Genomic DNA, 12,372 nt, shown 5'->3' on the forward strand with positions numbered 1-12,372 from the left:
CCCCGTTTTCCCCTCTTACCTGTCCCCCAACCCCGCTCCTTCCCATCCTTGGTAACTCCCACATTCTATTACAGTTGAAAGGTGCCATATCAAGCCTATGGCTTGAATGATGTGCAGCAGCTCCCTTTATTGTTTCAACTGTGAAGAAAGTGAATCTGGAACAAAGCATGTGTTGAACACCAGACATTAATAACACTCTTCTACATGTCAAAGAGGACCTTAACCAAAACATAGAGATTTTGTTTATAGATACATGACAACATCCCTCTATAGTCAATTGATTTCCCTTCAGCAGTGCTTAATTTGCAAAAAGATAAGTCCCAGGGCCCTTGTCAGGAGGACACTGCAGCTTGCCCCACCCATTGTCCCTCTCAGCACTGCAAATGGCAGCAACAACACAATTACTAATCATCACACCATTTCAGGTGGGATAATTCAGCCTATTTCAGGACCCCAAAGCTATAAGGATGGCTTTGGCAGAAGTCAATAGTCATTTGTAATGTATATTGATTAAATAAACAACTGTTATTGTGCTAATTTTTAAACTAGACATACAGCACCACCATGTGGCAGACTGTTACACACCCTGGTGTTGAGAAATAAGTGCTGGTGTCGAGCACCGGAAACCACCAGCTCAAATTAGGCACTGCCCTTCAGGTTTAATGAGGCCTTCAGGTTGACCTCTACTGTATTCTACTGTGGTCTTTTTATTTTTTATTTTAGGGCACTTTTGGCCAGGGACCTCCTTATCCTCATTTCTACCACTCTATGTAACTAGGTTATTTTTAACAGTGTTTTCTATTTATCAACTCGAATTGCTCTTCCTAAGAGCAGTGGATGGCCACTGGTCTACAGAGCTGCATTCTGGCATGATATCCAAATTGGGGACACACCAACGTTGCTTAAACTAGTGCTGTGGCGTAGTTGTACAAGGTTTGGCTTTCCACCCACGGGTGCCTGAACTTATTTAAGAGCACCAATGTTAAAGTCTAGGTTGTTGTAGCCCATCACAACCCGCTAAGCATACTTGTCTGTGTGCTGTCCATACTTTCTAGGTTACTAACAGTCCCGTAAAGAGGTCAGTGATGCAGTTGTAATTCAAACCCAACTTTGTTGTTCAGAATTGCACACACAGGTACTGCAGCCAGAAAATACACTATATATGTTTAAAAGTGCTTTTTTCAACAGGCTCATCCTGCTGCTTAGTACATGAGTAATAACAATACAGAATATAATTAGATCAGTGCTAATGCATGGCACTAAAAATGTGACTAAACAATAATTAACGTTTCTAATGTGGTTGGAATGTTTCTGTTGGACTAACACCCTAAAGACAACTTCTATGAGCTACCCTACGAGAGCATAGATTAGCTAATCTGCTTCTAGAGTTTCTTGGGATTCAGTTCACTGCATGTCCGCTCACAACAGAGAAGATGTGGTTATCATACTTGGATAAGCGAAACATGAATTGTAGCCTTCCAATAAAAGTACTTGGAAATGCAGTACTTTCCGTCTAAGAAGGCCTGTTTGGGGTTTCGCCTTCTGATCAAGGGCGTCACATTTCAAATCACTCTAGTTGCGTTGTCTTGATCCGGAACAACATCCCCACTTTGCCCTCCTCAATGTATATAACAGTATAATTACTTCAATCAATTATTACTCATATGGTCATCAGTACTTTGATATGAAAATCTTTATTTATTTATTTGGAGTATTCCTATTCATGTTAAATCGTAACACATTGATAATAAGTTAGCCATGCATTTATAAGGAATCCCAATGCATTTTGGGACATGCCCTTCATCAGGGCAAAGTGTCTATTTGGTCACAAGTGTATTCATCCGTAATACGGGCGTTGGGAGGACCCGTATTATGGACGAATACACTTTTCTCATCTCTGTATTGGCTCTCAGCATAGGGATGGTTGCTGTGGCAGTACGGCAGTCTGGCAGGACCTCTTGCAGTAATCAGAGGCAAAGACCTCTCTGACTCAGTGGTTAATTCATTCAGTGTTTAAAGCGTTGACCAATGACTTTAACCCTACATTAGGGATTTTCTACTTTGTCCAAGACATAACCGGTATAAACCAGTAAGATGAGAATACGTCAATTCAAACAGCATGTTTATTTTTGCATATTTACTATCAGACCTTGAAATGTAGATGGCAGGGAACTAATAGCAGACTTGCGTCGCCTTAGGTGTTAGCAAAGTCATTGTTTAGATGATCCAATACTTTTATGAGTTCCGCAAAACATAATGACATGCAGCATATGGACCAAAGGCAGACATGCTAAGTTAATGTGCTCAAAATGGAGTGTGACTTTGGGAACTTTAAGACAATACCAAGCTAAGATGTTGATGTGGAAATTATTCAATCCTGGAGGTGAACCTTGGATGCCTCTCTGCTGTACCCAGCACTGAGATCATCTACTCATGGAATAGTACATCCCACTAAGGTTTCCAAGGTAACCACGATGAAATGGGTTGAGGAAAACATGCATATATTAATTTGCGGCAAAGATTATTTGCATATTTGTTGGGCCTTCTGAAATCTCAATTGGATTTTGGTATTTGAAAGCTGTCGACTGTAGTCATTGCAGTCACTGTACCGTCATTGCAGTCACTGTACCGTTAATAGATAAATGACATGCAGCCTCAACTTAAGTGCCACCCTGTCCTGCAGGTTAGACGAGACGCCAACCGACGGAAGCATGGAGCCAGCCTTAAGTTTCCCGAACAGTTCAAGTGTTGTGGGCCAAGTGGAGCGACTGAGGATCCAGCTGGGTCAGGAGGAAGTGGAGTGCTCAGCACTCGTGGTGGGTGAGTACAAACATGGTGGCTGTCACAATACTGTGATCATAATCTGAAGAAAAGTTCCTTTTATTAATTCCAAGATAACTTTTGTATTGGAGATACATCAGATACAACTGGCAGAGGCCAGGTTCAAGGGCAACTGCTCTTGGAACGACCCCACTGTCCTTGAACATAAACCTTCGATTGGTAATTTACTCACAAAAGAGACACACTTAGTCCAAGACCCAACAAGAGATATATTTATTTTTCCAAATTTGAAAATGATACTTACCTGATCTGTTTTTGCAACTGTTTTGCTTCCAGAGTTTTGTTTTTTAAATTATTATTATGTTCATATATAACTCATACATGAACATGTACTTAGGTCTGGCTGGAGGGAGAGTTCACCTATTCCAACAGTCTAATGGTATGGTCTAAAAATGAGACTCTAACACATGACAAGAAGATATGAACATCAACATTTCGCTGGCAGAAGGTATTCAGGTGCTACCCTCACTTTTTAGGTCTTATTTGGACAGCACAACTATCAATTACACCTACTGCTAACAATATACAAAGAGTGAGCTTTGGAACAGTCCACTGTAACCACTGGTATTCGTCAACTAGCATCTTTCAGACATTTGCTTGATACCTTTTCACTCAAGTCGTCCCTCTGTCAGTGGAGTATTCACCTCTCATCTAAGGCTTTTGGCTGTTTGAGTGTTCCCTTCCGCCTCCACTTGAGTTCTGGCACTGAACTGCATGAGTGATTACCTACAACTATAACCAACTCTGTCGAGTGCCTCCTGTGAGCCTTCATATGATATTCTAATGATGCATGCATTGGCATATTCAACTCAGACCTATCAATCAATCAATCAGGAGTTTGTTAAAGCGCGACTACTCACCCGTGAGGGTCTCAAGGCGCTAGGGGTGGGGGGGGGGGGGGGGGTGCAGGTTCCATTCCATCAAGGAGGGGGTCTGTAGAAGATCCAGGTTTTGAGGTTTCTTGCGAAGATGGGGAGCGATGTTGTCTGTCTGAGGTGGAGCTGAAGGGCGTTGATGGAGGCCTTTGCATAATTGACTTTCACGAGCTCAATCCCTGTGCAGTTCCTGTGACCACGAGCTTCTTTCTCCCCATCTGCTGCTCTGATCGGTGCCTGACCTATTATACACACAAGAGGCATGTGAACTCGCATAGAAGCCCCGCCCTATTGGCTATGGCAATGCTTATTGGTTATGCACACACATGCGTTCACTGATCTCGTTATTAAAACGAGTGCAGTGTTTATAGTCTGAGTTGAGTTTACAATAAAAACTGTTTTGGCTATCATTTGTTTTCAAACCATTTGGTTCAAATTAGATATTTTCCCTGCTAAATAAATCATACTAATTACATAAATCCTAAATAGGTGCTGACTAAGGCAATTATTGCATGCCTTCAAGCATGATTCTTATGACCTCCTTGGTGCAGCCTGACACACAGGCTATAGACACTGCACGGCACCTAATGTGACTTCTTTCAATAGTGTCACTACGCCTGAGAGATGTTTGAGAGTGCGATTTTGTGTCTGGGAAAATATTTCACGAAGAGTAGTGTTTATAAGTCATGCTGGGTGAGATATAAATATTTAGATTCAGTGTCTGGAGAGAGCTCCACTTTCCCCATGTGGTTATGCTTCTGGCTTGCATCATGATATCAGGAATACAATTGCTGTTGAAACGTTACTCTGAGCCACCATCGGCGGTTCAAGTACACGCAGCTGCGTAGCCATAGGCTGATGTTTTGCCCAATCTAAGATGGCTGCACGAGTATGAAACCCTTGTGGGTAACTCAGAGTGGAGCAGTTAGATAACCATGGAATTTAGTAATATGTATCGCCAATACCTCCTATATATTGATGTGTGTTGTTGCCTGCTTCAAATGCCGATATGCTGTTCTGTTAAAAGCTTAAAAGCGGGACTGTAATACAAGATTTCTCGATCTGCATTAAAGTTACTTGGGAGGGGAATTTAATGTTACATAGATGCTGATACGGGAATGTGTCATATACATGTATAACAATGTGGCATTTGATTCGTGGCTTTTTATTACACAGATGTACCGTACAATAAAGGTTTTTGAAACTTTAAAAAAAAGATAACCATGGAATTGCATGGAATTGCAGTCCTGCCAATTCACACGGTGCCACGATTTTTGCTTCCTTCACACGGTCACTCGTTTAGGAGCCGGAATGACACAGTCGTAGGAAAGACAAGATGGAAACCACTGAACAAAGTGCTCTCCAGCTCATCTTTGAAGGCTGTGAGCAGCCAGTGTCCATTAAGGGCACTGGCGACAGCCTCAGTGACACTTTGTGGTTTTTTGCAGGGAGAGGGTTTGGGGGGTTTTGAGGTTGGCAGTGTGCCTTCTTCAGCACCTCTCGGTATGAGGCCCTTCCCCCTTCAATGCTCTGCCCCCCCCCCCTAAGGTAGGTGTACGTTTCACAGGATGTCAAAGATGGCTACACGTGTATGAATTCTACTTGGGCAGCTCAGAGTGTGCAGTTAGTGTCTCAAAAGCTAGGGTGGGCATAACTACAGACCCTATTTGAGTAACTTAGATGGCTGCCGCTGTGAGGCATGATGCACACTTTCACAAGACGCAATGTGAATACGCATCTACAAATCCTACACAATAATAAGTACCAAAGTAAACAATAGTATTCCATAAGTAAGGATAGATTAACACAGGTGTTGGTGTATGGAAATGAATAAGCGTATATGGTACATCTCAAATCTTCTTTTTTTCATACGTGGTTTTATTCTTTGAACATTTCCAAGTCTTGATACAAACAGACAACAGAAGCAGCTGACACGTGTTTCGTCCTCTGAACTTTTTCAAGGCTGAGAACAACATGTACATATCAATGAGCAATATGAATTCAGGATTCAAGGGAGCCAAATCAATAATGCGAATAAGAGGCAACCCAGTCATAAAATGGTGAAGGATTATGATAAAGATGTGTTGGAGGATAAGCAGCATGCAAAATCAATGCCGAGATCTAGCACCCCAACTAAGATAGTGGATTGCAAGTCTGGAGTTTTAGACATAAAAGAGAAGAAAGCCAACCTATGATAATCGAAAAGCATAGAGCTGAATATGTGTGCACCAAAATCTAAGACTTTCACAAAGTCAGTAAGTCTGCCTGAGTGCAGCAAAGTCCTTTGAGACCAACCGTACGCTGTGCATACCAGAAGGCCGTGCGTGTCATAAGGTTGGCTGCTCGCAGGTGAGGCCCTGCTACCTTCACATATCATCATAAAATATAACTTTACGATTAATCAAAAAAACTGAAGAAAAACAAAGGTGATAGTCACCTTGTGGATAGGTGAAAATCTATCTGAGTTACTACGTAATGTTTTATAGTAAAAAAAAAAACACTGAAATCTAATAACTATAGCTTGTGCCTTCTGGTAATTATAACTCGCACCCTCGCCATGCACATATTACCTCCCTCGTGACATGTGCTATAGCATAATTGATAACTTCACTGCAACTTTTGAAATAACGTAATTGATGAGAAGTCTGTGCCTGGCAGGGGCCACATGCTGCCTGGTTTCAGTAGCCTGGAGAGTTTCCATCAAGACTCCATATACATCAGCCACCATCCACAGCATGCAGATAGAATCTCTTTCCGTCAGCTGATGTTACAGACCCATGATCTCAAACATAGCTTCAGATCAAAGGATCAGTTCCGGCTAGATATCCTGAAATTCTTCAGATGCCAAGCTGGATGGTTGGCTTTCTGTAAAAGAGCTGCAAAAATGTGGAACCCACTTCTGGTCCACATTAGAAATATCTATGTTCATCAGGAGTTTTGCAAAACACTTCAAAGCCTGCAGTTCCCAAACACTGTAGTTGATACTGCTGATACAAACCCTGGGGAACTACCGCAAGGACACTGAAAGCTTTCCGGATATGTACCAAGATTTCTCACCACTTATTTTTACACCATATTTGCACGTATCTGGAACTTATGCAGAGCACCTATACACACACACACAGGCATACCTCCTGCACACATACAGTCATCTTCCACAGCACTCCCTAGCCTCTGCAGGCTTCACCTTCCTCCTACATGAACTTGCCTCATTACAATCAAAGCACAGGTCGGCCTTACAGAAAACGCACATAGGTGTACCTCATCACTCCTGCACACGTGCAATCGTATCCGGTAACACTCCTTAGCCTCAGCAGAAGATTTCCACTTCCTGCTAGCTGAGCTTGCCTCACTAAATCAAAGCACCGGTCTAGCCCTCAAGCATGATATACATACACACATACACACACACCACACCCCCACCCAGCGTCGGATTGGTAACGCGGGCATTCGGGCAATGCCCGAGGGGCCGGTGTCCGAGTGCTGCTGTGGGCCTCTGTTTTGAGCAGTCTGGGGGGCCATGTGGGCGCTGTCTCTATTGTTAATATACAGCCAGCGGCCCAGTAGGTGTCTGAGTGGCCTTTCTAGGGGCAGATGGGCACTCATTACCTCCGATTAGCAACAGGCAGAGGTGTCACTCCCTTTGTCTCTCGGCCGGCCCATTAATGTGCGCAGATACTGAGTCGGGGCAGGGGGCCTGAGTAGAAGTGGCCTAACTTGTTTCACCACTGTAAACTAACGCGTGCATTTTTTTTACCCCCCCCCCAATAAGTTTTTTTTATATGATTACGCCATAGCAGTGTTTTGAGGAGTGATTATGCAAATGTGGGCCGATTTTTTTTTTTTGCGTGCCCGGGCCGATTTTCAATCCCAATCCAACCCTGCACCTCACACCCCCACCACCCAACGTCCTTACTCTTGCACATGTGCAATAATGCCCCTGCTGCTCCATTCCTTCTTATCACCCTCTCTACTACTCCTGCTTGCTTTCCATAAAGCCTTAAACGCTTCGCCGCGGCGCACATTCCGCTGCAGTGCGGCGGAATTTGACGCGTGCGCAGATCGGACGGACAAGCATGGAAAAGGTTAAAAACCTGGTTTTTCAACCGGTACGTTTTTTTTTTTTTTTTAAGTTCAAGTTTATTGAAACCAAAACATAGCATAGAATACAGAATGTAATACACTCAATCAATGGAAGGTATATGAGATACAAAAATAAAATTTAGAAGGCATAATAAAACGGAATCAATAAACACCTTTATCTAAGTCATGGAAAAGGAAAACAAATGGGGAAAATGAAACAAAACAAAAAGGGAAGTGAAGTATGAACATTTCATAAAATATAACATTGTATGCAGATATTAAAACTTAAATAAAATGTATACAATTGACAGCGAGTAATAAATAAGCATAAAACTTTATAAATCGAAGGAAAAAGATAAATAAGCAAAATCATGGCGGCTTATGAACATCATCAGATGGATTTTGGTGGGTAACAATAGTATTTTGAAGAGAGGGAGAGGTTTTGGAGAGGTAGGTAGTAAGAGGAATCCATAATAGGTCTCGTTTAACAGCTAAGGAAACGGGGGAACATAATTGGTATCAAGCCTATGGTGAAAACAAATAGCATTCCACCAAGCTGAATAACTGACTTTGGTAGAATCTTTCCAATTGGAGGTAATCAGATGAAAGGCTATGGCCAAAAATAAGTCAAGCAACTTATAGTGAGAAGGGGAGAGTGGTAAATCAGGAGACAAAGAACCCAAAAGGACGTTGGAAAGGGAGAAAGGGAGTGTGAAACCAAATATTTTGTGCAAGCGGGACCAAATCAATTGCCAAAAGGAAGCAATGTTGGGGCAGTGGAACAACATATGAAGTAAATCAGCAGATTGGCAAGGACAAGCCCAACACTTAGGCGAAATGTCCTGGGAGAATGTGGCCAATTTCTGTGGAGTTAATAGTAAACGGTGATATAAAAAGTAAAGAGTTTGGGTAGTATTAGCAGCTCTGGACGTTTTGTGTATTTTTAACCACAGCTTATCCCATAGAGAGACAGGCCAGGATATTGACAAATCCCGTTCCCAGGCCAATTCAGTCTTTGATTTGAGTCGGTCAGGTGAAGTTATAAGACATTTGTAAATGTGAGAAGCGGACGGAGAGGAATTCAAAAGCGGGCTAATGATAGAGTAAGAGGAGGGTGTCTCAGAGGAAGAAGGAAGAGATTGAAGGTATTGAAGAAGAGCAGGAAGCAGCAGGTTGTATTGTTTTCTAAAGGAAGCAGGGAGAAGAAATTGAGCTTGAAGATCTGTAAAAGAAAGAGGAACTTTATGAAATAAGAGTTGGGAGATCCAAGATAGACCTTTGGATTTCCAAGATTTCCAATAAAAAGAACAGTTCTTAATGCGAAGTAACTTATTATGCCAAATAGGTTGGTGGGACAAAGAAGTAAGAGAAGGGTAAGAAGAAGGTAAAAGGGGAGATAAGAGGTGACGGGTATGAGCAATGACAGGGGATTTCAAGAGAGAAACGTTGGCCGAAAAGGCAAGGGTCTCCAAAAAACCAAACGGAGAAAGGAGAGATTTCTCCAGAGATAGCCAAACTGGAGGATAAGTGGGAGTTTCTGTGGAAAGCCAACGAGAAGCTTGTTTGAGGATAAAAGAATAATGGTATGATTTAAAGTCTGGAAATGTAAGACCACCAGACTGTTTATCTTTTTTAAGAGAAGACAAGGCGATCCGTGGAGGCTTATTTCTCCAAAGAAATTTCACCAAGAGTGAGTCTAACCGTTTAAAATAATAACAGGTTATGCGAACCGGCACGTTTTTCTGTCACAATTTCCTGTCTACTCTGTGTTCCTAGGTTCCTTCTTCTTTCCTCTCCTCTCTTTTCCCTGAGTCTTAGTGCCTAGACACCTTTGAGTAGTAGAGCGCTCTACAAATCTAAAACTCATTTAATTTAATTTCCTTAATATTCACCGTCGGCAATATGCTGCGTAATGCCCCACTGCCAGGTGAGAGAGTACAAATAACAACTTCTGCTAGGCCAATCCAGCCAACACCCTTCCCATCCATACATTGATGGCTTCATACCCCAGGTGGCAAGTTAGCAGCCCTTCAAGGGCACTTAGCACCAATGCGCTATGTAAATATCAATAATAAAACTGCAGTATATATTTTATCCTTTGCGTGTGATGATGGAACTTTATCTGAAATGCATCAAATTGGATTTGCCATCTGTAGCTTGAGAAAGATTTGTACAACTTATGGTTGCGTAAAATTAAAGTAGCATTGTGCAACCAATGCTGAAGAAGTGTTCTGCTGTGTAGCCTCAGCCAGAGAGTTAAAATCATTTGAGGAAAGAAGGGAAAACAATTGAATAAATGGAATCCATTTCACAGGAAGATTTTTTGTAACAATTATAAAAAATATGTGGTCGCTATATGTAAACAACATAGGTTAATTAATTGGTGTAATAAACTGTTTTTTATTACTTTGAACAGTGTCATCAAAAACTATGGTGTTGATAATTATAATGTCTGTAAAAGCTTCCACTGGGCAAAAACATTTTTTGCTAGAAGTTATTATTGGATAACAGTATGACTTCAAATTCATGTTTCAGCCTCTTCAAATTCACAGTGGCAATCTATTTGACTTAAAGAGGAAGTTGCATCTAAAATGCTTTTGTAATGCCCTGCAGTATAAAATCCCAGAATCATCCAGTCATTTTCTTTTTTCGAATATAACTTCGGTCTGTATATACGCACACACTTATAGTTTTAGGGACATTCAAACGGCTAGACAGAGTAGGCACATATAATGTTGCAGATTTACAAGCCCCTTGTGCCTCTTTGCGCCGCCATTGCGTCACTTTTTTTGGTGCAAACAATGCGCCCTATTTACAACGTGACGCATCTAGGGAGATGCGTCACGTTGTAAAGCCCTGCGTCACATTATACCTGTGTCATGTATAATGTATGCAGGGGGGCGTTCATACACAGGAAAGCCTCGTAAAAGCGGTGCAGTGAAATCTACAAGATTTCCCTGCGTCACTTGACACCACTGTGTCAAAACCTTACGCCTGCTTGAAGCAAGGCATAAGGAATGACGCAGTGTAGTGGGAATAAAATGCATTGCTGGAGTTACTTCGTGCTTGCGGCACAACTCCAGCAATGCGTGACTTTTGCCCCAACCGATGCATCAGAATTTCTGACGCATCTATCAATCCTTCTGCCATGGTGCGCCGTATTGTAAATACGGCACATCCATGGTGGCGCAAGCATTTTTCAGGTTGGCCAAAGGAAGGTGACGCATCTCTATAGATGCGTCACTTTCTTGTAAATATGCCCCAATGTTTTTAGCTGATGTTGAACACGCAAGAAAAAATCCTCAATATGCTAGGGAACAGGAAGGAGAGGGAATTCCAAGTGTTAACTATCCGCTGTTAAAAATTGAAAATATTGACTGAAGTTACATTTGAAAGAAAAAATATTCTAAAATTCTGGTATTTTTGTTGTTGGTCAATCAGTTCTCAAACCTCTGTGGATTGAACCCTCCCCTTTACATGTTGGTTGGGCTTGATATCAACAGGGAAAATCTGTTGCCGCAAAGCAGACATCACGTGACGCTCAGCAATCCCTAGCTGTGGTGAAGGTGCATGAGACAAGCACCCTACACAATGGCAGTGTGTTGTTACTTGTTGCTTCAGTGTGCCCGAGTTGGGAGCATCAGTTAACGTAACTGCAGTCTACTGGGGGAGTGTTTCAAGCATGCATCTTTGTTGCTCCTTCCTGTATTTAACAATGAGCGGGTGACGTGGGAGGAGGGAGGAGGGGGGGCTGACCTGATGGTGGTCCACACCTTACTGCTCCTCCTTGCAGATGTCCTGTGGTTTGACACTTGCGTGGTGTGGCCATTATGCACCAAGAAGCAATGTGGTTCATTGGTTGTGAGATGTATGCTGTATACTTTGCTGATTTACTGCTCTGTATGACGTCACACAGCGGCCTTAAGAGGCCAGTCTGAGTGGCCGGCTTTGTTTCTCCATAAGGTATCGGTGCCAAAAGGGGTGCTGCACTACAGGTATGAACTTACTATATGCTTACAAAAACCTGAAGTTCCTCTTTTTGCAATGTTGTTGTTCGTGCAGTACAAATGTACACCCTTTGTCTCACCCTGTCTTCTTCTGTTGCCAGTAGAACCATATGCTTTTGTTGCAGCCATGGGCCTGTAGCTCCTAACCAGTTTTTTTTATTTCCCTAGATAATGAAGCTCTGGAGTTTTCCTTCGGGCTAGAGACTCTGCTGTCACTAAAAGTAAGAAAATGTCAGCACCCAGTCATTGTGTTACTGCTATGTCACTGTGTCATTGCCCCAGTCACAGTGTCATTGCGTCATTGCCTAGTCATTGCGTCATTGCTCAGTTACGGTGTCATTGCTTAGACATTATGTCAGTGCAATCATTGCTCAGTCACTGTTGTCGCAGGGATTCCGTTCTCTTACAGAACTGTACATAGAGATCAGGAACCTCAGTGAATTAGGGTGACCCAAAACTCACCTCAGTTTCCAAAATCCCCTTACCGAGCTAGCTACAGTGTCTCATTGGTCATAACAAACTCCCAATGACTTAGACAAACCAGAACATGAACTTAGGTTACCTCA

The 12,372-nt window shown here is 42.4% G+C and overlaps 1 protein-coding gene across 1 annotated transcript in view; it reads left to right on the forward strand.

Moving 5' to 3' along the window:
- The window catches only part of NRIP2 (nuclear receptor interacting protein 2), a 447,283-nt gene that overhangs the window by 422,721 nt on the left and 12,190 nt on the right, over nucleotides 1–12,372 (forward strand). The window contains exons 4-5 of the mRNA XM_086952819.1: nucleotides 2,684–2,820; nucleotides 11,975–12,027. Coding sequence (XP_086808945.1) covers nucleotides 2,684–2,820; nucleotides 11,975–12,027 — 190 coding nt within the window. The remainder of the gene's footprint in view (nucleotides 1–2,683; nucleotides 2,821–11,974; nucleotides 12,028–12,372) is intronic.

The sequence above is a fragment of the Lissotriton vulgaris genome, chromosome 1_2, assembly GCF_964263255.1.
Source record: "Lissotriton vulgaris chromosome 1_2, aLisVul1.2, whole genome shotgun sequence".
NCBI lineage: Eukaryota > Metazoa > Chordata > Amphibia > Caudata > Salamandridae > Lissotriton > Lissotriton vulgaris.